Here is a 27,104-nt window from a genome sequence, read left to right on the forward strand (position 1 = left end):
GGGCGCTGAGATGTTTGGAAGCTTTTTTTTAATATAAAATTATTTATTTAAATAAAAATGGCCGCCGTGGAGAGCGGAGAGGAGAGACTGTAAGTGATTTTAACATTTCATCCTCCTTTACAGCGTGACGCCTGCTGCTTCCTCCGAGCCTCTTGAGCCCTTTCTGTCGTGCGTTTTATCGAAGTCAAAGTGCGTTGATATTAACCCCGGCCTGTCTCCGCGGAGCGGGGTTAGCGGGAATACGTCACCAACTTACTGCTAAGTCTGTACTTTAGCCGGAGCAGATCGAAGCCTTAGCTTAGCCCGCTCCCCGCGCGCCACTGGCCCGGTTTGACCTGCACACAACTCCCCAGAAAGTCTGGCCGGAGATAGGTGGCCGTATATCCGCAACTACCGTCCCACCAGCGGCTAGCGGGGATGTTTCCACCCGCCTCTGTCAAGCAGGCTAACGGGCAGCTAGCTGCCCAGCAGACACGCACACGCAGCTTATCAGTGGCCCGAATTAACAGCCCGATGCAGCCTCACAGTTAGCTCATTACCAGGCTGTTAGCAGGCAGTTGCCGTAGTGCCGCTGAGCAACAGAGCCTGCGCGATGGAGCGCGTGTCAGTGCACGCGCACGTGTCCCAGTTTGTTAAGAGACTCTCTTCCTGTTCCTGTGGTGAGCCTCCACTTGCAGCTTCAGCACCAAAACAACACAACAAACAACAATAACAAAACAACATATTTAAAATCTGTTTCACTCAGTTTGAGTCATGGATGGAGATTTCACCTCCAGCTCTGCCACGTGATGGAAAATATGAGCTGATAGTGAATCTGATGCAGCAACACGCCTGGAAAAAGTAGTTCCAGGGTGATGTTCGGCACGGTGTAAAAAGTAGTTCCAGGGTGATTTTCGGCACGGTGTAAAAAGTAGTTCCAGGGTGATGTTCGGCATGGTGTATAAAGTAGTTCCAGGGTGATTTTCGGCACGGTGTAAAAAGTAGTTCCAGGGTGATGTTCGGCACGGTGTAAAAAGTAGTTCCAGGGTGATTTTCGGCACGGTGTAAAAAGTAGTTCCGGGGTGGTGTTCGGCACGGTGTATAAAGTAGTTCCAGGGTGATTTTCGGCACGGTGTAAAAAGTAGTTCCGGGGTGATGTTCGGCACGGTGTAAAAAGTAGTTCCAGGGTGGTGTTCGGCATGGTGTAATAAGAAGTTCCAGGGTGACGTTCGGCATGGTGTAAAAAGTAGTTCCAGGGTGGTGTTCGGCATGGTGTAAAAAGAAGTTCCAGGGTGGTGTTCGGCATGGTGTAATAAGAAGTTCCAGGGTGACGTTCGGCATTGTGTAAAAAGAAGTTCCAGGGTGGTGTTCGGCATGGTGTAAAAAGTAGTTCCAGGGTGGTGTTCGGCATGGTGTAAAAAGTAGTTCCAGGGTGGTGTTTGGCATGGTGTAAAAAGAAGTTCCGGGGTGATGTTCAGCACAGTCTAAAAAGTAGTTCCAGGTTGATGTTTGGCACGGTGTAAAAAGTAGTTCCAGGGTGATGTTTGGCACGGTGTAAAAAGTAGTTCCAGGGTGGTGTTCAGCATGGTGTAAAAAGTAGTTCCAGGGTGATGTTCAGCACGGTGTAAAAAGTAGTTCCAGGGTGATGTTCAGCACGGTCTAAAAAGTAGTTCCAGGGTGATGTTCAGCACGGTGTAAAAAGTAGTTCCAGGGTGATGTTCAGCACGGTGTAAAAAGTAGTTCCAGGGTGACGTTCGGCACAGTCTAAAAAGTAGTTCCAGGGTGGTGTTTGGCACGGTGTAAAAAGTAGTTCCAGGGTGGTGTTCAGCACAGTGGGAAAAGTAGTTCCAGGGTGATGTTCAGCATGGTGTAAAAAGTAGTTCCAGGGTGGTGTTCAGCACGGTGTAAAAAGTAGTTCCAGGGGGATGTTCAGCACGGTGTAAAAAGTAGTTCCAGGGTGATGTTCAGCACGGTGTAAAAAGTAGTTCCAGGGGGATGTTCAGCACGGTGTAAAAAGTAGTTCCAGGGGGATGTTCAGCACGGTGTAAAAAGTAGTTCCAGGGGGATGTTCAGCACGGTGTAAAAAGTAGTTCCAGGGTGGTGTTCAGCATGGTGAAGCATCTCCTCTTCTAACATGTCTGGAAACATCTGGGAAGTGAGGAGACCAGTTGCTGGAGTTTTTGGAGAGGAATGTTGTCCCATTCTGGTCTGATGCAGGATTCTAGCTGCTCTACAGTCCTGGACCTTGGTTGCTGAATTTCTGCTTCCATGATGCTCCAGATGTTGTGTACTGGTGAAAGGTCTGGACTGCAGGCAGGCCAGTTCAGCAGCCGGACTCTTCTCCTGTGAAGCCATGCTGCTGTGATGGATGCAGGATGTGGTTCAGCATCGTCTTGCTGAAATCTGCAAGGTCTTCCCTGAAAGAGACGTTGTCTGGATGGGAGCAGATGTTGCTCTAAAACAGGGGTAGCCAACGTTGGTCCTCGAGGGCACCAATCCAGCAGGTTTTCCAGATTTCCCTGCTCTGGCACACCTGACTCAAATTAAATGGATCCAACAGCCTATAAGGGTCTCCACAATGACTCGTTAGTTTAAGTCAGGTGTGTTGGAGCACGGAAATCTGGAAAACCTGCCTGATTGGTGCCCTCGAGGACCAACATTGGCTACCCCTGCTCTAAAACCTCCATGTACTTTTCAGCATTGATGGAGCTTCACAGATGTGGAAGCTGCCCACGCCATAGGCACTAATGCAGCCCCATCCCATCAGAGATGCAGCTTTTCACCTGTCCACTGGTAACAAGCTGGATGCTCCCTCTCCTCTTTAGTCTGCAGGACACGCCGTCCATGCTTTCCACAAACTAGTTCACATCTTCATCCAGGTTTCCACTTTGCCTCAGACCATTTTAAATGAGCTTTGGTCCAGAGAAGATGGAAGAAGCTGGTTCTGGATCCTGTTCATCTGGCTTCTTCTCTGCATGATGGAGCTTTAACCTGGAACCTCTGTAGGTCAGGCGTGTCAAACATGTGGCCCTGCGACTAAAACTGGCCCCTGAGATGGTCCAGTCTGGTCCTCAGGAGGAATTTCGAAAAAACGTATTTTTTTCGATGGGACGTGACGTGAAGGATCGTGACGTGATGGAATGTGACGTGAAGGAACGTGACGTGATGGGACGTGATGTGAAGGAACGTAACTGGATGGAACAGGACGTGAAGGAACGTGACGTGAAGGAACGCGACGTGAAGGAACGTGACTCGAAGGAACGTGACTTGAAGGAACGTGGCGTGAAGGAACGCGATGGGATGGAACGTGACGTGAAGGAACAAATGTTGATGGAACGTACATGACGGGATGGAACGTGACGTGATGGTACGTGACAGGATGTAATGTGACGTGATGGAATGTGACGGGATGGAACCTGACGTGAAGGAACGTGACGTGAAGGAACGAATGTTGATGGAACGTACATGATGGGATGGAACGTGACGTGATGGTACGTGACAGGATGTAATGTGACGTAAAGGAACGTGACGGGATGGAACGTGACTTGAAGGAACGTATGTTGATGGAACGTACATGACGATATGGAACGGGACGTGATGTAACGTGACGTGAAGGAACGTGACTTGAAGGAACGTGACATGAAGGAACGTGACGGGATGGAATGTGACGTGAAGGAATGTGTCGGGATGGAACGTGACATGAAGGAACATAACGTGAAAGAACGTGACGTGAAGGAACGTGACGTGATGGAACATGACATGAAGGAACGTGACTCGAAGGAACGTGACTTGAAGGAACGTGGCGTGAAGGAACGCGATGGGATGGAACGTGACGTGAAGGAACAAATGTTGATGGAACGTACATGACGGGATGGAACGTGACGTGATGGTACGTGACAGGATGTAATGTGACGTGATGGAATGTGACGGGATGGAACGTGACGTGAAGGAACGTGACGTGAAGGAACGAATGTTGATGGAACGTACATGATGGGATGGAACGTGACGTGATGGTACGTGACAGGATGTAATGTGACGTGAAGGAACGTGACGGGATGGAACGTGACTTGAAGGAACGTATGTTGATGGAACGTACATGACGATATGGAACGGGACGTGATGTAACGTGACGTGAAGGAACGTGACTTGAAGGAACGTGACATGAAAGAACGTGACGGGATGGAATGTGACGTGAAGGAATGTGTCGGGATGGAACGTGACATGAAGGAACATAACGTGAAAGAACGTGACGTGAAGGAACGTGACGTGATGGAACATGACATGAAGGAACGTGACTTGAAGGAACATAACGTAAAGAAAGGTGACTTGAAGGAACGTGACGAGATGGAACGTGACAGGATGGAACGTGACGTGAAGGAACGTGACTGGATGGAACAGGATGTGAAGGAACGTGACATGAAGAAACATAACGTAAAGAAAGGTGACGTGAAGGAACGTGACTTGAAGGAACATAACATAAAGAAAGGTGACTTGAAGGAACGTGAAGGAACGTGACTGGATGGAATGTGACGTAATGGAACGTGACGTGATGGGACGTGACTTGAGAAATGTGACTGGATGGAACGTGACGTGAAGAAACGTGACGGGATGGAACGTGACGGGATGGAATGTGGCGTGAAGGAACGCGATGGGATGGAACGTGACGTGAAGGAACATGACTTAAAGGAACATGAAGGGATGGAACGTGACTTGAAGGAACGTGACTTGAAGGAACGTGACGTGAAGGAACGCGATGGGATGGAACGTGACGTGAAGGAACGAATGTTGATGGAACGTACATGACGGGATGGAACGTGACGTGAAGGAACGTGACTTGAAGGATCGTGATGTGAAGGAACGTGTCGTGATGGAACGTGACTTGAAGGAACGTGACGGGGTGGAACGTGACAGGATGGAACGTGACGTGAAGGAACGTGACTGGATGGAACAGGATGTGAAGGAACGTGACATGAAGAAACATAACGTAAAGAAAGGTGACGTGAAGGAACGTGACTTGAAGGAACATAACATAAAGAAAGGTGACTTGAAGGAACGTGACTGGATGGAATGTGACGTAATGGAACGTGACGTGATGGGACGTGACTTGAGAAATGTGACTGGATGGAACGTGACGTGAAGAAACGTGACGGGATGGAACGTGACGGGATGGAATGTGACGTGAAGGAACGCGATGGGATGGAACGTGATGTGAAGGAACATGACTTAAAGGAACATGAAGGGATGGAACGTGACTTGAAGGAACGTGACGTGAAGGAACGCGATGGGATGAAACGTGACGTGAAGGAACGAATGTTGATGGAACGTACATGACGGGATGGAACGTGACGTGAAGGATCGTGATGTGAAGGAACGTGTCGTGATGGAACGTGACGTGAAGGAACGCGATGGGATGGAACGTGAATTGAAGGAACGTATGTTGATGGAACGTACATGACGATATGGAACGGGACGTGATGTAACGTGACGGGATGGAACGTTACATGAAGGAATGTGACGTGAAGGAACTTGACGTGATGGAATGTGACTTGAAGGAACGTGACATGATGGAACGTGACTTGAAGGAACGTACATGACGGGATGGAACGTGACGTGAAGGAACATGACTGGATGGAACGTGACGTGAAGGAACGTACATGACGGGATGGAACGTGACGTGAAGGAACGTACATGATGGGATGGAACGTGACGTGAAGAAATGTGACGTGAAGGAATGTGACTTGAAGGAACTTGATGTGAAGGAACCGCTCAACCTAGTGCACCAGCTCAGGCTTCTTCCCCGCCAGAGAGGTGACATTCCACGTCCCTAGAGCTAGCTTCTGCAGCCGAGGATCAGACCGCCAGGGTCCCCGCCTCTGGCAGCTGCCCAGTTCACACTGCACCCGACCCGAGCCCACGGGAGGGGAGGCCCATGTCACCCTTTTGGGCTGAGCCCGACCGGGCCCCATGGGCAAAGGTCCAGCCATCAAGTGCTCGCCTCCGTGCCCCACCTCCAGGCTCCATCCTAGGCCCTGTTTTATTTTCACTTTACCTCGTCTGGGGTCCTTTTTTTCATTTCTTTGTTATGCAGACGACATCCAGATTTACCTGCTTTTAAAACCTGCTGGAGCTGGACGCACAGAGAAGCTAGAGAAATGCTTGCTGGACGTTAAACCCTGGATGGAGATGAACGGGGGCCACGCGGTGGGAGAACATGACTCCAGTTCCGCGCTCCCTTCACCGGCTGCCTCTCTTTTACAATTTCTGTTAAAATTTTGCTTTTAAATGTTTAAATGTTCTGGCTCCTCCCCATCGGTCTGAGCTTCTGCACCGTGCTTGTAGAGCTCTGAGGGCTGAAGAACGATGGCGGACTCGTGACTCGGCAGCCCCTAAACTCTGGAACGGTCTCCATCTTTCTGGTCTGCCAGAACCCTGAAAGAATTTAAATCTCTTTTAAAAACTCGTCCCCTTGTATTGGCTTTTCCTCCTGAGAGCACCATCATCAGGCCAGGCTTTCCATCTTTTCCCTTTTGTCTTTTATTGTTTATTTTATTGATGATTTATTTATTTTATATTTTATTATTTTATTTTATATGGTCTTATAGAAAGACCAAGAGAAACTCATCCATGCATTCATCTCCAGTAGACTGGATTACTGTAATGGTCTTTTAACAGGACTTCCTAAAAAGAGCATTAAACATCTGCAGCTCATCCAGAACGCTGCTGCTAGAGTTTTAACCAGGACTAAGAGATCTGAACACATCACACCAGTTTTTAAAATCTTTACACTGGCTTCCAGTCAGTCACAGAATAGATTTTAAAACCCTTCTGATCATTTACAAATCCCAGAATGGTTTAGGCCCAGAATACATCTGTGATATGTTCAGAGAATATAAACCTAGCAGAGCTCTTAGATCCAAAGACTCTGGTCAACTAGTCCAGGCCAGAGTCCAGACTAAACATGGAGAAGCAGCATTTAGCTGTTATGCTGCAAACAAATGGAACAAACTGCCAGTGGAGATTAAACTTTCCCCAAATGTAGACATTTTTAAATCCAGGTTAAAAACTTTTCTTTTCTCATGTCTATGCATGAAATCTGCACGGTAACTTTTTTTTAACTTATCTTGCTTTTAATCATTTTAATGTAATTTATTATTTTATTGTGATTATGTGTTGATTATGTGTTGATGCCTTTTACTATTCTAAATATCTGTAATGTCTTTGTTTTATGTAAAGCACTTTGAATTGTCCTGTACATGAAATGTGCTATACAAATAAACTGCCTTGCCTTGCCTTGCCTATTTTGTGCTGTTATTTTAGCTGTGCAGAACTTTCTGGTATGTGAAAGCTTTATTGATTTAATATGATTTAATTGGATGACATGATGGGACGTGACATGATATTTCATGTCAAGGTGAAATGATGTGATACTTTACTGTTATCGTTAATCGGATTATAATCGGATTTGATCAGTTCTGGTCAGGTAGACTGGATCCTGATGTGGCTAGCTCTATGTTGGGAGCTGAGGAGCTGCTGAGACTAAAACTAATCTAGTGCTAGCAGATACTAACTAGATACTGATACTGGTTCAGTGACACTGGTTCAGTGATACTGATTCAGTGATACTGGCATGGTCATACTGGTTCAGTGACACTGGTTCAATGACACTGGTTCAGTGACACTGGTTCAATGACACTGGTTCAGTGATACTGGTTCAGTGATACTGGCATGGTGATACTGGTTCAGTGACACTGGTTCAGTGACACTGGTTCAGTGATACGGGCATGGTGATACTGGTTCAGTTACACTGGTTCAGTGATAGTGGTTAAGTGACACTGGTTCAGTGATACTGGCATGGTGATACTGGTTCAGTGACACTGGTTCAGTGATACTGGTTCAGTGACACTGGTTCAGTGATACTGGCATGGTGATACTGGTTCAGTGACGCTGGTTCAGTGACACTGGTTCAGTGATACTGGTTCAGTGATACGGGCATGGTGATACTGGTTCAGTGACACTGGTTCAGTGATACTGGTTCAGTGACACGGGCATGATGATGCTGGTTCAGTGATACAGGCATGGTGATACTAGTTCAGTGACACTGGTTCAGTGACGCTGGTTCAGTGATACTGGTTCAGTGACACTGGTTCAGTGACACTGGTTCAGTGATACTGGTTCACTGACACTGGTTCACTGACACTGGTTCAGTGATACTGGTTCAGTGACACTGGTTCAGTGATACGGGCATGGTGATACTGGTTTAGTGACACTGGTTCAGTTATACTGGTATGGTGATACTGTTTCAGTGACACTGGTTCAGTCCACTGGTTCAGTGATACTGGCATGGTGATACTGGTTCAGTTACACTGGTTCAGTGACACTGGTTCAGTGATACTGATTCAGTGATTATGGTTTAGTGACACTGGCATGGTGATACTGGTTCAGTGACACTCGTTCAGTGATACGGCATGGTGATACTGGTTCAGTGACACTGGTTCAGTGATACTGGTTCAGTGATACTGGCATGGTCATACTGGTTCAGTGACCCTGGTTCAGTGACACTGGTTCAGTGATACTTGCATGGTGATACTGGTTCAGTGACAGTGGTTCAGTAATACTGGCATGGTGACACTGGTTCAGTGACACTGGTTCAATGACACTGGTTCAGTGACACTGGTTCAGTGACACTGGTTCAGTGATACGGGCATGGTGATACTGGTTCAGTGACACTGGTTCAGTGATAGTGGTTAAGTGACACTGGTTCAGTGATACTGGCATGGTGATACTGGTTCAGTGACACTGGTTCAGTGACACTGGTTCAGTGATACTGGTTCAGTGATACGGGCATGGTGATACTGGTTCAGTGATACTGATTCAGTGACACTGGTTCAGTGATACTGGTTCAGTGACACGGGCATGATGATGCTGATTCAGTGATACAGGCAAGGTGATACTAGTTCAGTGACACTGGTTCAGTGACGCTGGTTTAGTGATACTGGTTCAGTGACACTAGTTCAGTGATACTGGTTCACTGACACTGGTTCAGTGACACTGGTTCAGTGATACTGGTTCAGTGACACTGGTTCAGTGATACGGGCATGGTGATACTGGTTCACTGACACTGGTTCAGTGTTACTGGCATGGTGATACTGGTTCAGTGACACTGGTTCAGTTATACTGGCATGGTGATACTGTTTCAGTGATACTGGTTCAGTCCACTGGTTCAGTGATACTGGCATGTTGATACTGGTTGAGTTACACTGGTTCAGTGATACTGGTTCAGTGACACTGGTTCAGTGATACGTGCATGGTCATACTGGTTCAGTGACACTGGTTCAGTGATACTGGCATGGTGATACTGGTTCAGTGACACTGGTTCAGTTATACTGGCATGGTAATACTGTTTCAGTGACACTGGTTCAGTCCACTGGTTCAGTGATACTGGCATGATGATACTGGTTCAGTGATACGGGCAAGGTGATACTAGTTCAGTGACACTGGTTCAGTGACGCTGGTTCAGTGACACTGGTCCAGTAATACTGGTTCAGTGATACTGGTTCACTGACACTGGTTCAATGACACTGGTTCAGTGATACTGGTTCAGTGATACTGGTTCACTGACACTGGTTCAATGACACTGGTTCAGTGACACTAGTTCAGTGATACTGGTTCAGTAACACTGGTTCAGTGATACTGGTTCAGTAATTATGGTTTAGTGACACTGGCATGGTGATACTGGTTCAGTGACGCTGGTTCAGTGATACTGGTTAAGTGATACGGGCATGGTGATACTGGTTCAGTGACACTCGTTTAGTGACACTGGTTCAGTGACACTGGTTCAATGATACTGGTTCAGTCACACGGGCATGATGATACTGGTTCAGTGACACTCGTTTAGTGACACTGGTTCAGTGACACTGGTTCAGTGATACTGGTTCAGTGACACGGGCATGATGATACTGGTTCAGTGACACTGGTTCAGTGATACTGACATGGTGATACTGGTTCAGCGACACTGGTTCAGTGACGCTGGTTCAGTGATACTGGTTCAGTGACACAGGTTCAGTGATACTGGCATGGTGATACTGGTTCAGTGACACTGGTTCAGTGACACTGGTTCAGTTATACTGGTTCAGTGACACTGGTTCAGTCCACTGGTTCAGTGATACTGGCATGATGATACTGGTTCAGTGATACGGGCAAGGTGATACTAGTTCAGTGACACTGGTTCAGTGACGCTGGTTCAGTGACACTGGTCCAGTAATACTGGTTCAGTGATACTGGTTCACTGACACTGGTTCAATGACACTGGTTCAGTGATACTGGTTCAGTGATACTGGTTCACTGACACTGGTTCAATGACACTGGTTCAGTGACACTAGTTCAGTGACACTGGTTCAGTAACACTGGTTCAGTGATACTGGTTCAGTAATTATGGTTTAGTGACACTGGCATGGTGATACTGGTTCAGTGACGCTGGTTCAGTGATACTGGTTAAGTGATACGGGCATGGTGATACTGGTTCAGTGACACTCGTTTAGTGACACTGGTTCAGTGACACTGGTTCAATGATACTGGTTCAGTCACACGGGCATGATGATACTGGTTCAGTGACACTCGTTTAGTGACACTGGTTCAGTGACACTGGTTCAGTGACACTGGTTCAGTGATACTGGTTCAGTGACACGGGCATGATGATTCTGGTTCAGTGACACTGGTTCAGTGATACTGACATGGTGATACTGGTTCAGCGACACTGGTTCAGTGACGCTGGTTCAGTGATACTGGTTCAGTGACACAGGTTCAGTGATACTGGCATGGTGATACTGGTTCAGTGACACTGGTTCAGTGACACTGGTTCAGTGATACTGGCATGGTGATACTGGTTCAGTAATACTGGTTCAGTGACACTGGTTCAGTGATACTGGTTCAGTGACACTGGTTCAGTGATACTGGTTCAGTGACACTGGTTCAGTAACACTGGTTCAGTGACACTGGTTCAGTGATACTGACATGGTGATACTGGTTCAGCGACACTGGTTCAGTGACGCTGGTTCAGTGATACTGGTTCAGTGACACTGGTTCAGTGATACTGGCATGGTGATACTGGTTCAGTGACACTGGTTCAGTGACACTGGTCCAGTGACACTGGTTCAGTGATACTGGTTCAGTGACACTGGTTCAGTGATACTGGCATGGTGATACTGGTTCAGTGACACTGGTTCAGTGATACTGGTTCAGTGACACTGGTTCAGTGATACTGGTCTAGTGACACTGGCATGGTGATACTGGTTCAGTAACACTGGTTCAGTGACACTGGTTCAGTAACACTGGTTCAGTAACACTGGTTCAGTGACACTGGTTCAGTGATACTGGTTTAGTGACACTGGCATGGTGATACTGGTTCAGTGACACTGGTTCAGTGATACTGGCATGGTGATACTGGTTCAGTGACACTGGTTCAGTAACACTGGTTCAGTGACACTGGTTCAGTGATACTGGTTCAGTGACACTGGTTCAGTAACACTGGTTCATTGACACTGGTTCAGTGATACTGGTTTAGTGACACTGGCATGGTGATACTGGTTCAGTAACACTGGTTCAGTGATACTGGTTTAGTGACACTGGCATGATGATACTGGTTCAGTGACACTCGTTTAGTGACACTGGTTCAGTGATACTGGTTCAGTGGCACGGGCATGATGATACTGGTTCAGTGACACTGGTTCAGTGATACTGACATGGTGATACTGGTTCAGCGACACTGGTTCAGTGACGCTGGTTCAGTGATACTGGTTCAGTGACACTGGTTCAGTGATACCGGCATGGTGATACTGGTTCAGTGACACTGGTTCAGTGACACTGGTTCAGTGATACCGGCATGGTGATACTGGTTCAGTGACACTGGTTCAGTAATACTGGTTCAGTGACACTGGTTCAGTAATTCTGGTTCAGTGACACTGGTTCAGTGACACTGGTTCAGTGATACTGGCATGGTGATACTTGTTCAGTGACACTGGTTCAGTAATACTGGTTCGGTGACACTGGTTCAGTGATACTGGTTCAGTGATACTGGTTTAGTGACACTGGTTCAGTAACACTGGTTCAGTGACACTGGCATGGTGATACTGGTTCAGTAACACTGGTTCAGTGACACTGGTTCAGTGATACTGGTTTAGTGACACTGGCATGGTGATACTGGTTCAGTGACACTGGTTCAGTGATACTGGCATGGTGATACTGGTTCAGTGACACTGGTTCAGTAACACTGGTTCAGTGACACTGGTTCAGTGATACTGGTTCAGTGACACTGGTTCAGTAACACTGGTTCAGTGATACTGGCATGGTGATACTGGTTCAGTAATACTGGTTCAGTGACACTGGTTCAGTGATACTGGTTCAGTGACACTGGTTCAGTGATACTGGTTCAGTGACACTGGTTCAGTAACACTGGTTCAGTGACACTGGTTCAGTGATACTGACATGGTGATACTGGTTCAGCGACACTGGTTCAGTGACGCTGGTTCAGTGATACTGGTTCAGTGACACTGGTTCAGTGATACTGGCATGGTGATACTGGTTCAGTGAGACTGGTTCAGTGACACTGGTTCAGTGACACTGGTTCAGTGATACTGGTTCAGTGACACTGGTTCAGTGATACTGGCATGGTGATACTGGTTCAGTGACACTGGTTCAGTGACACTGGTTCAGTGATACTGGCTCAGTGACACTGGTTCAGTGATACTGGTCTAGTGATACTGGCATGGTGATACTGGTTCAGTGACACTGGTTCAGTGACACTGGTTCAGTGACACTGGTTCAGTGATACTGGCTCAGTGACACTGGTTCAGTGATACTGGTCTAGTGACACTGGCATGGTGATACTGGTTCAGTAACACTGGTTCAGTGACACTGGTTCAGTAACACTGGTTCAGTAACACTGGTTCAGTGACACTGGTTCAGTGATACTGGTTTAGTGACACTGGCATGGTGATACTGGTTCAGTGACACTGGTTCAGTGATACTGGCATGGTGATACTGGTTCAGTGACACTGGTTCAGTAACACTGGTTCAGTGACACTGGTTCAGTGATACTGGTTCAGTGACACTGGTTCAGTAACACTGGTTCATTGACACTGGTTCAGTGATACTGGTTTAGTGACACTGGCATGGTGATACTGGTTCAGTAACACTGGTTCAGTAACACTGGTTCAGTGACACTGGTTCAGTGATACTGGTTTAGTGACACTGGCATGATGATACTGGTTCAGTGACACTCGTTTAGTGACACTGGTTCAGTGATACTGGTTCAGTGACACTGGTTCAGTGATACCGGCATGGTGATCCTGGTTCAGTGATACTGGTTCAGTAATACTGGTTCAGTGACACTGGTTCAGTAATTCTGGTTCAGTGACACTGGTTCAGTGATACTGGTTCAGTGACACTGGTTCAGTGATACTGGCATGGTGATACTGGTTCAGTGACACTGGTTCAGTAATACTGGTTCGGTGACACTGGTTCAGTGATACTGGTTCAGTGATACTGGTTTAGTGACACTGGTTCAGTAACACTGGTTCAGTGACACTGGCATGGTGATACTGGTTCAGTAACACTGGTTCAGTGACACTGGTTCAGTGATACTGGTTTAGTGACACTGGCATGGTGATACTGGTTCAGTGACACTGGTTCAGTGATACTGGCATGGTGATACTGGTTCAGTGACACTGGTTCAGTAACACTGGTTCAGTGACACTGGTTCAGTGATACTGGTTCAGTGACACTGGTTCAGTAACACTGGTTCATTGACACTGGTTCAGTGATACTGGTTTAGTGACACTGGCATGGTGATACTGGTTCAGTAACACTGGTTCAGTGATACTGGTTTAGTGACACTGGCATGGTGATACTGGTTCAGTGACACTGGTTCAGTGATACTGGCATGGTGATACTGGTTCAGTGACACTGGTTCAGTAACACTGGTTCAGTGACACTGGTTCAGTGATACTGGTTCAGTGACACTGGTTCAGTAACACTGGTTCATTGACACTGGTTCAGTGATACTGGTTTAGTGACACTGGCATGGTGATACTGGTCTATTGACACTGGTTCAGTAACACTGGTTCTTTGACACTGGTTAAGTGATACTGGTTTAGTGACATTGGCATGGTGATACTGGTTCAGTGATACTGGTTCATTGATACGGGCATGGTGATACTTGTTCAGTGACACTGGTTTAGTGACGCTGGCTCAGTGATACTAGTTCCGTGACACTTGTTCAGTGACACTGGCATGGTGATACTGGTTCAGTGAGACTGGTTCAGTGATACAGGCATGGTGATACTGGTTCGGTGACACTGGTTCAGTGACGCTGGTTCAGTAATACTGGTTTGGTGATACTAGTTTAGTGATACTGGTTCAGTGACACTGGCACGGTGATACTGGTTCAGTGACACTGGTCCAGTGACACTGGTTCAGTGATACTGGTTCACTGACACTGGTTCAATGACAGTGGTTCAGAGATACTGGTTCAGTGATTCTGGTTCACTGACACTGGTTCAATGACACTGGTTCAGTGATACTGGTTCAGTGACACTGGTTCAGTGATACTGGTTCAGTGATACTGGTTCAGTGACACTGATTCAGTGATACTGGTTCAGTGACACTGGTTCAGTGATACTGAACTGATACTGATTCTGTTTATATTATTTTTAGGTTATTTTCCCAGTGTTTCCTCGGAGGGGGCTCTCTGCACCGGGGGCCTTTCATCAGCTGTGGCTGCTGCGGCTCTGTCCTGCGGGTTCTTTCGGTCTAGTTGGGTGGCTCCTCTGCCTCTCAATTGGCCGTGTGCCCTGGGTCGGTGTCATGGCGGTCGTGGTCGGTGGGCGGCTCCCGGTGCAGACGGCTCCCTGTGATAGTGTTTCCTTACCAGGCTCATCTGTGCTCAACCTCACATTAGTCTTTTAATATGTGCAAGTATGTGTGTGTGTATGTGTATGTGTATGCTTGCTTGTACACAAGCGGGGAGGGAGGGGGTTATCTGTGGGGGTTGGGGAGGGGGGTTGTTTTAACCATGGAAAGCACTTTGTGCTGCATTCTTGTATGAAAAGTGCTATATAAATAAAGATTGATTGATTGATTGATTGACTGGCATGGTGATACTGGTTCAGTGATACGGGCATGGTGATACTGGTTCAGTGACACTGGTTCAGGGAGACTGGTTCAGTGACACTGATTCAGTGATACTGGTTCAGTGACACTGGTTGAGTGACACTGGTTCAGTGATACTGGTTCAGTGACACTGGTTCAGTGATACTCGTTCAGTGATACTGGCATGGTGATACTGGTTCAGTGACACTGGTTCACTGATACTGGTTCAGTGACACGGGCATGATGATACTGGTTCACTGATACTGGTTTAGTGACACTGGCATGGTGATACTGGTTCAGTGACACCAGTTCAGTGATACTGGTACAGTGATACGGGCATGGTGATACTGGTTCAGTGACACTGGTTTAGTGACGCTGGTTCAGTGATACTGGTACCGTGACACTTGTTCAGTGATACTGGCATGGTGATACTGGTTCAGTGACACTGGTTCAGTGATACTGGTGATACTGGCATGGTGACACTGGTTCAGTGACACTGGTTCAGTAACACTGGTTCATTCACACTGGTTCAGTTACACTGGTTCAGTGACACTGGTTCAGTGATACTCGTTCAGTGATACTGGCATGGTGATACTGGTTCAGTGACACTGGTTCACTGATACTGGTTCAGTGACACGGGCATGATGATACTGGTTCAGTGATATGGGCAAGGTGATACTGGTTCAGTAACACTGGTTCAGTGACACTGGTTCAATGATACTGGTTTAGTGACACTGGCATGGTGATACTGGTTCAGTGACACCAGTTCAGTGATACTGGTACAGTGATACGGGCATGGTGATACTGGTTCAGTGACACTGGTTTAGTGACGCTGGTTCAGTGATACTGGTACCGTGACACTTGTTCAGTGATACTGGCATGGTGATACTGGTTCAGTGACACTGGTTCAGTGATACTGGTGATACTGGCATGGTGACACTGGTTCAGTGACACTGGTTCAGTGACGCTGGTTCATTCACACTGGTTCAGTTACACTGGTTCAGTGATACTGTTTCAGTGATACTGGTGATCCATGCAGGGATGGAATAATGTTTGTGTGCCCCGTTAACCCAATTTTTTATTGGAAGCTGAAGAACAAAAAACAAGAGAGGATCTTTTCACATTTCTGAAAGATTTATTCTGATTGGGGTCAGAGGTAAAGCAGTGCAGTGCTGGGCTCAGAGACTGGTCATCATGCTCAGGTTGTGTTATTTCATTTCATTCATGTCCACCCCCTATTTTCTACCGGGTGCGTGAGCGCCATGTTCCGGCTGCACCGCGGTTTTGTTCCGGCCTCCCTGGCAGGTCAATCCCCACCGGGAGCGCGTCAGGTGCGGAGCACCCGCGAGTTCAGTCCGCCTAGCTGGATCCGCGAGATCAATCACAGGAGAATCTCCACTTCCAGGATAAACGTCTTGTCGTCCGCGATGGAAACAAACTCTGAGACCCCCTGACCGGTTAGTGGCGTGATGTTTACATGGTTCAGCAACGCAAGTCTTTACAGGGCTTTTATTTTGAAAATTACTGGAAGCTTTTATACTGCTCTTGTGTCTGACTTCCTGTCTGGCCCTATCTGAACTTTTATCAACAACTGTGTTTGATTTTTTCTGCCATTTATTGCCCTGTCTCCACGGTGTCTCGTTTTTAATGTCATCTCTGTTCCTGTTGTTTTATGTTTGTCCCTATTCCAGGGAGCCTTTGTAAGATGTGGCGAGGGACAACAGATGAAAAGCCCTTTGGCTAGATCCGGCATATTTAGCAGTGTTCTTTTGTTTGTTTATTTTAAAATATGCTCGGAATTAATAATGTAAACATGGCGGGTGAGATGTGAACCGGCATTGTCTTGTTCCCACAGGGAGGAGGGGCAGGAAGGCGAGGAAGGGCCTATCAACCCTCACCCCCCCAGCAAAGAAAGAGCCAGGTCCCACAGTAAGACCAAGAAAGCTCGCAGAGAGCGTCGCCATGCCATCAAGGGGGCAGAGACGAAAGCCACAGCAACGCTGGCCAAGCAGCAGTCACAGGAAGAGGCGGAGCCACAGAGCCAGGTGGAGCTCTGGAGGCTATAATCCCAAACACTATTACATAAAGTTGCATGATGTAAATGTGGTTAAAGACGTTCCATATCATTTCCTTACTGCAGATGCCAGAGCTGGTGGCAGGCCCCTCCGAGCTGGGGTCAGGTCCATCAGAGTCGGGGTCAGGACCGGGATCGGAGTCTGCCAGATCTCCCAGGCAGCGGCGCTCTGTCATCCGGGACCGTGGACCATTGTACGATGACCCCACGTTGCCTGAAGGCTGGACCCGCAAACTGAAACAGAGAAAGTCTGGACGCTCGGCGGGAAAGTTTGACGTCTACCTGATCAAGTAAGCCACACCCACCTGTTGCTGGTCTGCCATGATGGGACAGAGTCAGACACTGTTGATCTCTGTTGTTTTCTTATTGTGAAGCTCGGAGGGAAAGGCATTTCGTTCCAAGGTGGAACTTATGGCCTACTTCCAGAAGGTTGGTGACACAACAACTGACCCCAATGATTTTGATTTCACGGTCACTGGTCGTGGAAGCCCATCCCGCCGCGAGAAGCGGCCCCCCAAGAAACCAAAGGTGGTGAAACCATCAGGGCGAGGCCGTGGGCGGCCTAAAGGTACTTCGATAAGGACACCAAAGTTAACATGCGGTCATGATGCTAAACTAAGCTATTCCTACATCATATGTGTTGTGTGTTACTCTCTTGTGTAGGCAGTGGGAAGATTCGGCAAGCTACTGAAGGCGTGGCCATGAAGCGGGTGGTTGAGAAGAGTCCAGGCAAACTGCTTGTAAAAATGCCCTTTAGCAAAGCAGAGTCCTCCACTGGCCCCACACCAACCACTTCAAAGGTACTACTGGTCTTTCTTTCAGTCATCTGTTCATTTTTAGGAGCTGAAAAATAAACAGCACAAGTTTGACGTGCATGACAATGTACTGTGAGGTCTCAACCTGATGCCACCACCTTATTGAGAACTTCAGTAGCTCCTGGTAGAGTCCCTCCCAGGTTGCATTCACACTGATTCTGTTCGGTTTGTTTTAAACCAGCCCTGGAACTCTGGTCCGGTTAAAAACTGGGGGTCTCCTGGTTCGGACCAAAGAAGCGAACTCTGGTCCGGTTAAAACTGGGGGTCTCCTGGTTCGGACCAAAGAAGCGAACTCTGGTCCGGTTAAAAATTGGGGGTCTCCTGGTTCGGACCAAAGAAGCGAACTCTGGTCCGGTTAAAAACTGGGGGTCTCCTGGTCCGGACCAAAGAAGCGAACTCTGGTCCGGTTAAAACTGGGGGTCTCCTGGTTCGGACCAAAGAAGCGAACTCTGGTCCGGTTAAAACTGGGGGTCTCCTGGTTCGAACCAAAGAAGCGAACTCTGGTCCGGTTAAAAACTGGGGGTCTCCTGGTTCGGACCAAAGAAGCGAACTCTGGTCCGGTTAAAAACTGGGGGTCTCCTGGTTCGGACCAAAGAAGCGAACTCTGGTCCGATTAAAACTGTGGGTCTCCTGGTTCGGACCAAAGAAGCGAACTCTGATCCGGTTAAAACTGGGGGTCTCCTGGTTCGGACCAAAGAAGCGAATTCTGATCCGGTTAAAACTGGGGGGTCTCCTGGTTCGGACCAAAGAAGCAAACTCTGGTCCGGTTAAAAACTGGGGGTCTCCTGGTTCGGACCAAAGAAGCGAACTCTGGTCTGGTTAAAACTGGGGGTCTCCTGGTTCGGACCAAAGAAGCGAACTCTGGTCCGGTTAAAAACTGGGGGTCTCCTGGTCCGGACCAAAGAAGCGAACTCTGATCCGGTTAAAACTGGGGGTCTCCTGGTTCGGACCAAAGAAGCGAACTCTGGTCGGGTAAAAAACTGGGGGTCTCCTGGTTCGGACCAAAGAAGCGAACTCTGGTCCGGTTAAAACTGGGGGTCTCCTGGTTCGGACCAAAGAAGCGAACTCTGGTCCGGTTAAAACTGGGGGTCTCCTGGTTTGGACCAAAGAAGCGAACTCTGGTCCGGTTAAAACTGGGGGTCTCCTGGTTTGGACCAAAGAAGCGAACTCTGGTCCGGTTAAAACTGGGGGTCTCCTGGTTTGGACCAAAGAAGCAAACTCTGGTCCGGTTAAAAACTGGGGGTCTCCTGGTTCAGACCAAAGAAGCGAACCCTGTTTCACTTTAAACTGGGGTCTCCTGGCTGGTTCTCTTCCAGTGTGAAAGCAAACGAAGAATCCAGAGGAGCAGAGACAGGAAGTGATGTCCAGTAAAACCAGAAACCAGACTGCAGAAATTGACTCTTGTTCCATTGTTTGCTGATGGTGAACAAGATGTTTTCAGACTTGGCCTATCAATGAGCCGGATTTTCAGGTAGTTTCAGGAAATATCGCCCCCCCAGTGGTCAGATGTTTTAATTCCAAAATGTTGTCCAGGTGGTTTTGTACAGTAAAGTTCAGTGTGAAAACTAACCAAATCAAAGGAAGGTCGGCCATTTTTTGTCTCTCCCACCCAATCGAACCCACTCCCTGGACTATCCTGGGATTAATGTGCCCGTAAGCCACATTTCAACCCCCCAAAACAAGCTCAGGCATAGCTTACTTTTGGATGGTCCTTTCATTAATCACCTGAATTTCCACCACAGAAACCAAGCATGTACAGATGAGATATTATTATACCTAGTAAAACAGACCGATCTATGTGGTGCCGCTGTTGAGAGTACACAATACATGATATGACTTTCTGATTGTTTTACAGTAGTCACCTTGACAACCACACCTTAGCACCCCCTTGTAGGAAGGTACTACATGGCGCATTTGTGTGACTGCAGCTGAAGCGTCACTGATAATGCCTGGACGTCGTATCCTTGCAGCAGAGTCGGAGGACTTATCTACCCGCCAGAACCTACCGGAGATTTCAGACCTCAAAGGGAACAAAGAAACCTACAATCAGAAAGTATCATGTTAGTCCTTGAAAAACTCCTTTTGGATAAAAGGCGCTTTGATTCATTTTTAGCTTGATGGCCTTTGACACCAGAGTTGTCAGAGTTTGTTTCTTGGTTGAAAGAAACTATTTCCAACCAGATGTCTACAATCATGCATTTCTGTGATGACTCCTGAGGCTCGGCTGGACAAATGAGCCTAAAGCGCCAAGATTTGGTGAAATACGTGAGATTTTGTTTTCAGGTATAATTATGACAGTTTCAGTTTTTTCAGTTCTTAATATGGACCCAAACCAGCCGTCCAACCACGTTGTAGCAACGGACATGAGAGCCAATTCAATTCAGTGTAGTTCGATTCTATTCAGTCCAGTTTACTCCAGTTCAGTCCAGTTTACTCCAATTCAGTCCAGCTCAGTTTACTCCAGTTCAGTCCATTTAGTCCAGTTCAGTTCAGTTTACTGCAGTTCAGTCTAGTTCAGTCCAGTTTAGTCCGGTTTAGGGTTGTGGGGTAGCTGGAGTCTATCCCAGCTATTAGCAGGTATCCTGGTTAGACCACCAGTCCATCGCAGATCAATTCAGTTCAATCCTGTTCAGCTTTATTTATACAGCACCACTGCACAACAGTCGTCTCAGGACACTTTTATAGACCGGACCAGAGTTTGACACCCCTGGTTTAGCCTGTTTAAAGTCCTGTTACCACAATGAAGGCCTCCAAGTGCTTAGCTGGAGCACAGAGATGTGGCGATGCAGCTCTCTGAGTGCTAAGCTAATGTTAGCATAGGGCTGGGCGATATGGCCTATAACTCCCTTTTTTTCTTTTTTTTTTTGCCTTTTTCAGATACACAACATATGTTTCAATGTTTAGAAATCTCCCCTAAAACTGTGTAAATGATGAATTCATCATTATCAGCATAAAAAACACCAGCTTAATTTAAGTAAACTCAGCTAAGTTTAGCTTCATTGTGATTTTTAACAAACTTCCCCGACCGCCCCAAACCCCCAACGTCAACCCCTGCCACCCCAGTCTGGTAAGTCTGAAGAGTCCATGTAAAAATACTCAGCAGTTCCTCTGGGCTGCAGACCGCTATCTTCAGGATCTGCAGAATTCCTGTCATAGCTTTTAGCTCTGACTCCATTTTTTTTTTAAAGAAATTACAAAAAAAAGTGACCTGAACTGTACCTCACAACACTAATCCTAAATTAGAGGAGTCTCAGACGCCAGGAGCCAAGAAGCTGTTGCTCCACTGTTCACTGCTGTTATCAACGCCCATCCAGATGCTTAATCTCTTCAGCCGAAAGCAGCATCTTAACTCTGGTCTGGGTTAGGGGTGTCCCGATCCCATATTGACATCAGAAATAGGTCCGATATCAGCTAACAAAAACAGTATTGGATTACATCGGTCTGCATAAGAAAATCTCCGATATAAGCAGTCGACTCGATTCTATCCTGCAGCGTGTTAGCAAAGTAGCACGGAGCAGCAGCGCTGTCAGCCGTGGAAGTTCATACGTCCAACCTTATCCCACATTTGAAGCAGCATCACAAAAAACAGCACAAGTAAAAATACAGGACCACTGAGGTGCAGAAACAAACCTCCATCTCCTTCAAACAGCCAACGCAAAGTGACAAACTCCCACAGGATGGCAAAAAGGCATTAGCTATAACAGAAAAGAAAGGCCAGTTTATTGTGCTCCATGACCAGCCGTCAGTGGTGAGTCATGTCAGCTTTAAACTCTTGATCGGGCACCTCGAGCCCCACTTCGTTATATATACATTTTATATCAAGTCCAGTCCTCGAGGTCTGCTGTCCTGGCTTTTAGATGCAACCCTTCTCCAATACACCTGAATCAAGCGGCTCAGTTCCCTGCTCCACATGCCATCCAGCCCTGCAGACACCTGGTAACGAGCCATTCATGTCTTCAGTGTGCTGGGTAAGGTTGCATCTAAAAGTTGCTGGATTGTAGACCTCCAGGACTGGACTGGGGCACCCTGTTTTATATACTGACGGTATAAAATAACTAAGGTGACTGAATTTTTATTTTGCACTTTAAAAATATAACTTTTTGTTTATATTTGATTTTTTGATGTTATTTTTCAGGGTTCTCTAATTTATTATTTATTTAATTCACTTGTATAGGTTTTTTTTTAAGATTCAAATTTCTGCAACCCATGGTTCGTAAAACCGGGTCCGTTATTTTCTCGAACCTGCTGTTGCTGACGATTCTTTGTTTGAGTAATATTACTTGATCAAGCCGTTTTTTATGATTTGTGCTCATTTCGTATTGGATTGATATCTGTATCGACCATTACTAATGGCTGCAATATCGATATCGTATCGGAAGTGAAAAAGGTGTATCGGGACACCCCTAGTCTGGCCCAAGTAATCTTCTATTTTATGACAGAGAGCCACAACCTCAGACATGCAAGTACTACATCTTACTTCAACCACTTCCCGCTCTGGAGGTTCTTCCTTTATTCACGCTGTTGTTGTTGCTGAGGCTTGTGATTGTTGTTCCAACAGTAATGCTGATCTGCATGCTTCTTGTTGATGTGGTGTTTCCCCTGTAGGTGGTGCCTGCTGCCTTGGTGTCCAAATCGCGTCCAGGGAGAAAGAGAAAATCAGAGCAAGAGCCTCCTCCTGAACCTCAGACTGCTCCAAAGAAGCGGGGCAGGAAACCCGCGTCGGCCTCAGCAGCATCAATGGTTTCCACAGCATCCACTTCCTCGGCATCGGTCTCTAGTAGCTCAGCAGCTGAAAGCTACTCTGCAGCTGCCATCTTGGCTGCAGAAGCCAAGCGTAGAGCCGTTAAGGAGTCTTCCACCAAACCTGTCGTCCAGGAAACAGCGCTGCCAATCAAAAAACGCAAAACAAGAGAGACCGTGGAGGAGATGGAGAGTGTTCAGACCCCAACGGTTACAGCAGCTGACACTGGAGGGAGGGCTACCACAGAAGAAGAGGGAGGTACAACAGAGAAGGCTCTTAGCTCTGAACCTCAGTCTACTCCTTCTGAACAGAGCCAACCACAGTCACAGAAGCAGCCCTCTGCTTCGGATGACAGCCAATCACATGGACACAAGGCACATAAGGGGCGGAAGCACAAGGAGAAAACAGCAACTGGAGATAGAGGAGAGGGAGAATGCGAGGATGAAGGAGGAGGTGGACGGAGTAGCAGTAGCAGTAGTAGCATCAGCCCAACAAAAAGCCACAAAAGGAAGGAGAGATCACCTCACAAGCACCACCACCATCACCACCATCGCCATCATCATCACCATCACCATCGCCACCAACAGTCCTCTGCCTCTACATTAGATCAGCCACCACCTCCTCCTCCCCCTCCAGCCTCTGGACACAAAGGACCTTCCAGACAGTCCAAGACCGAAGTCGAGTCCCAGACTGTTCCTCAGCTCACTCCCCAACTATCACAACAAACTCCCTCCAGATCACAGCCCAAGTTTGTGCCTGAATCTCAGCATCCTGTCCCTCAACCCCGTCTTCAGACCCAACCCCCAAACCAATCTCAAGCCCAAACTCAACAGTCCCCACCTCAGCCCTTTCCCACCAGACACATGCTGCCCCAGCCACAGCCCCAATTACCCCAAACCCAAAGTCTGCCTCAGTCCACCTACCAGAAAGTCCAATCACAGCCAGCCCACTCTCCATCCCAACACCGAACCCAGCTCCAGGCTCTGCATGCTCCAGCTCCGTCTCCACCCATCCTGAACGTTAATCCACCTCTTACAAAGCATCCACAATCACAAACTCGATCCCCCACAGCACTTGAGCATCAAGTCCAGTCCAGGCACCCATCTCAAACCCAAACCCAGCTCAAAAAACTATCCCAGCCCCAGTCCCAGCTGTTACTTCAGCCTCAGGTCCAATCCCAGGCCAAGACCCCAATACAAGTTCATGGTCAACCACAAGCCAGGACCCCAACGCAAGTTCACGGTCAACCCCAGGCCAGGACCCCAACGCAAGTTCACAGTCAACCCCAGGCCAGGACCTCAGCTCAAGTTCAGAGTCAACCTCAGGCCAGGACCTCAACGCAAGTTCACGGTCAACCCCAGGCCAGGACCCCAACGCAAGTTCACGGTCAACCCCAGGCCAGGACTTCAACGCAAGTTCAGAGTCAACCTCAGGCCAGGACCCCAACACAAGTTCACGGTCAACCCCAGGCCAGGACCTCAACGCAAGTTCAGAGTCAACCCCAGGCCAGGACCTCAACGCAAGTTCAGAGTCAACCTCAGGCCAGGACCTCAACGCAAGTTCACGGTCAACCCCAGGCCAGGACCTCAACGCAAGTTCAGAGTCAACCCCAGGCCAGGACCTCAACGCTAGTTCACGGTCAACCCCAGGCCAGGACCCCAACACAAGTTGAGGGTCAACCCCTAGCCAGGATCTCTGTGCAACCTCAATCTCACCTGCAACCTCAGCATCAGGTGCCGCCTCAATTGCCAACAAGATACCTGTCACAACACCAACTTCAGACTCAGTCCAGACCACAGTCCAGACAGTCTCTCTCCCAGCCTAGGCCACCAGTTCCCCAATCCCAAGCACAACCACAGTTTCAGCGGATTCAAACTCAGTTGTGTCCCCAACCCCACTCTCTGCTTACCCGTCCTCATGGGCAGCATCTGTCATTCCACCAGACATCATCAAGCCTAACCAGGACCAACCTTGTTCCTGCTCAGCAGAACCAGAATGAACAGCCCCAGGACCTGAGCACCACGCGGCCTAACCGAGGATGTCAGCTCCTGAGGAGAGACGTCAGCATTGAGGGTGGAGGGGTGGAGGGGAGAGGGGAGGTGGTCACAGCGTCAGAGAGCAGTGAGTCTTCAGGAGGCGACAGAGGGTCAAACAGCACCTCGAGGCCTCTCAGCTCCGTGCCTCCTGGACCCCCTGGAGTAGCAGGAGCTGGCCTAGTGTCTGGGGCTGATGGTAGGGCTAGACTACGGGCAGAACCAGAGGCAGCAGGTGAGGGCAGAGAGCTTAGAGACATCGTCCCCCAGTCCGCCGTCCCGTGTCCCAGCCGTGAAGAGACCGTAGAGTCACGGACTGCTGTAAGCGAAAGAGTCAGCTGATTGGTTGGACTGATGGGTAGCCTGGCCGACTGACTTAGCACCAGGTGGAACAGGACTGTGGTCAGACGGTTTTCAGACAGAAGGAGCTGGAAGAACTGATCTGCTCTGTCTAATTCTGTCTGGAGACGTTAAAGTTCAGGATTTGTGAAGCAGCCTTGGGCTGAGAGACAGCTGGAGGATGACAGATGGAGTCTTTTTCTAGGAAAAACAAAAGGAAGGAAAACCCAACATAAAGTGTGTGTATATATAATCAAAAGGCAGCTGTTGTGTCCCGCTAGTCTCCATGGGGAGGGGGGAGTAGTTTGGAACTAAAAACGATGCTTAATACATTACTCCGATGAAATGTTGCTTCCAGAATATAACCTGGTTTTCTGTTTGTTTTTATTTAGTAGTTTATTGTTTTGTCTTTGTTATTCAGCTTTAAACTCTGATATTACTGACAGTCTGACTCAAAGCTCCAAACACCTCCTGTTGACTGACAGTCCCTTACTGAAACTGGTCCTTGACTGAAAGCCTCTTGAATGATTTGGGGCAGTGGTTTGCACCTTAAAATGGTTTCTTAGAAATCTCTGTTTTATTTTCTTCCCTCCCTTTTGTTTAAATCCACTCAGACATGTGGTGAACTACGAGTAATTATACTGAAATCCCGACTCCATGCAGCCCTGATTCTGAACATGGTCTGAAATGTTTGAACAGTGTGGGGGGTTCTTGGTTCGCCCTGACAGAAGAAAATCTCCTCACTGATGCTTCAAGTATTTCCAGTTGTTCTTCCAGGACTTTTAAAAACTGGTCTTCATGAATTTATTTGTTTCTGTTATGTTTTGTTACAAGAGGAAGCACTTTTAATATCAAACCAAACCCACTTCTTCGTAGCTTTATTTTAGTTCTTAGTCTTAATGAAAGGACTCATTTTTAATGTATTCATGTTGAATGTCTGGAACAGTTTGCACTCCTCCAGTTTGTATAATCAACTGCCTGCATGTCGCTCAGAGACCCTGCAGGCCTTCAACCAGAGCACATGTACGCAGAGGCCAGCCTGGACCGAGCTCTGGTCCAGCTTCATCTGTGCTCAGAGAACTGACAAAACTGCTCAATAAGTGTGAAATTCCAGATTACAGAGTCCGAGTGGTGAGGTGTCATAATGCTGGGGGGCTGTGTTGTCATCCTGAGGCGGTTTCATCAACTCAAAACAGAACGATTCTGCCGGTGGTGACCAGATGACAATGAAACGAGCAGTACGTCTTACACTTCCTGAACCTGAGCTGTAGCATAGGGCCGGGTATCACCACCAATTTCCTGATTCCATTTGACTCACAGCAGTGTAACGCCGGTTTTTCTTGAATATTAAAGACGTTCTCAGATAACTTTTTTTTAATATATAAAACCTGTTTACATGAGCATCAAAATATCTGGGAGTAATAATCTGATCTGACGCGTCTACTTGCACTTCTAAATGAGCATATTCGACAGATCATTGGGGAGATCAGTCTTAGCGTTAGCTGCTAATATCAGAGCCTGCTGTCTTAGCGTTAGCTGCTAATATCAGAGCCTGCTGTCTTAGCGTTAGCTGCTAATATCAGAGCCTGCTGTCTTAGCGTTAGCTGCTAATATCAGAGCCTGCTGTCTTAGCGTTAGCTGCTAACGTAAGAGCCAATGGTCTTAGTGTTACCTGCTTACGTGAGAGGTAATTAGCTAAAAAGGTATCAGGTGAATGTACTCCAGTGCTGAGTGAAAACATCTACATTTGGCATCATCTCAGAAAGAGAAGCTGGTTTTGGGCATATAGGTGCCTTATCAGAGCTGTAAACATAATCCACAAAAAAAAAACATTTATTCTCATTAAGTTTCTAATAGTTTTAAAGCCCTACATTTAGAATTTTTATCATCTGGTGTCCAGAAACAAAGTTATTACAAGTGATATTTTAAAAATCTGAATGTGGCATTATCTCTGAGAGAGAAGCTGATTGGGCGGAAGT

At 47.5% G+C, this 27,104-nt stretch overlaps 1 protein-coding gene across 2 annotated transcripts; it reads left to right on the forward strand.

Annotated features, from left to right (window-relative positions):
• mecp2 (methyl CpG binding protein 2) lies at positions 1–27,104 on the forward strand. Of its 2 annotated transcripts, none has more exons than XM_042002870.1 (6): positions 1–89; positions 16,979–17,168; positions 17,264–17,487; positions 17,572–17,765; positions 17,861–17,997; positions 22,618–27,104. In XM_042002870.1, exons 1-6 carry the CDS (start codon positions 58–60, stop codon positions 25,126–25,128), a joined length of 3,288 nt encoding a protein of 1,095 aa, XP_041858804.1. In that variant the 5' UTR covers positions 1–57; the 3' UTR covers positions 25,129–27,104. The 2 variants fall into 2 exon arrangements, with proteins under 2 accessions (XP_041858804.1, XP_041858805.1); XM_042002871.1 differs by lacking the exon at positions 1–89 and adding an exon at positions 16,236–16,580.

This window comes from Melanotaenia boesemani, chromosome 13 (assembly GCF_017639745.1).
Source record: "Melanotaenia boesemani isolate fMelBoe1 chromosome 13, fMelBoe1.pri, whole genome shotgun sequence".
NCBI lineage: Eukaryota > Metazoa > Chordata > Actinopteri > Atheriniformes > Melanotaeniidae > Melanotaenia > Melanotaenia boesemani.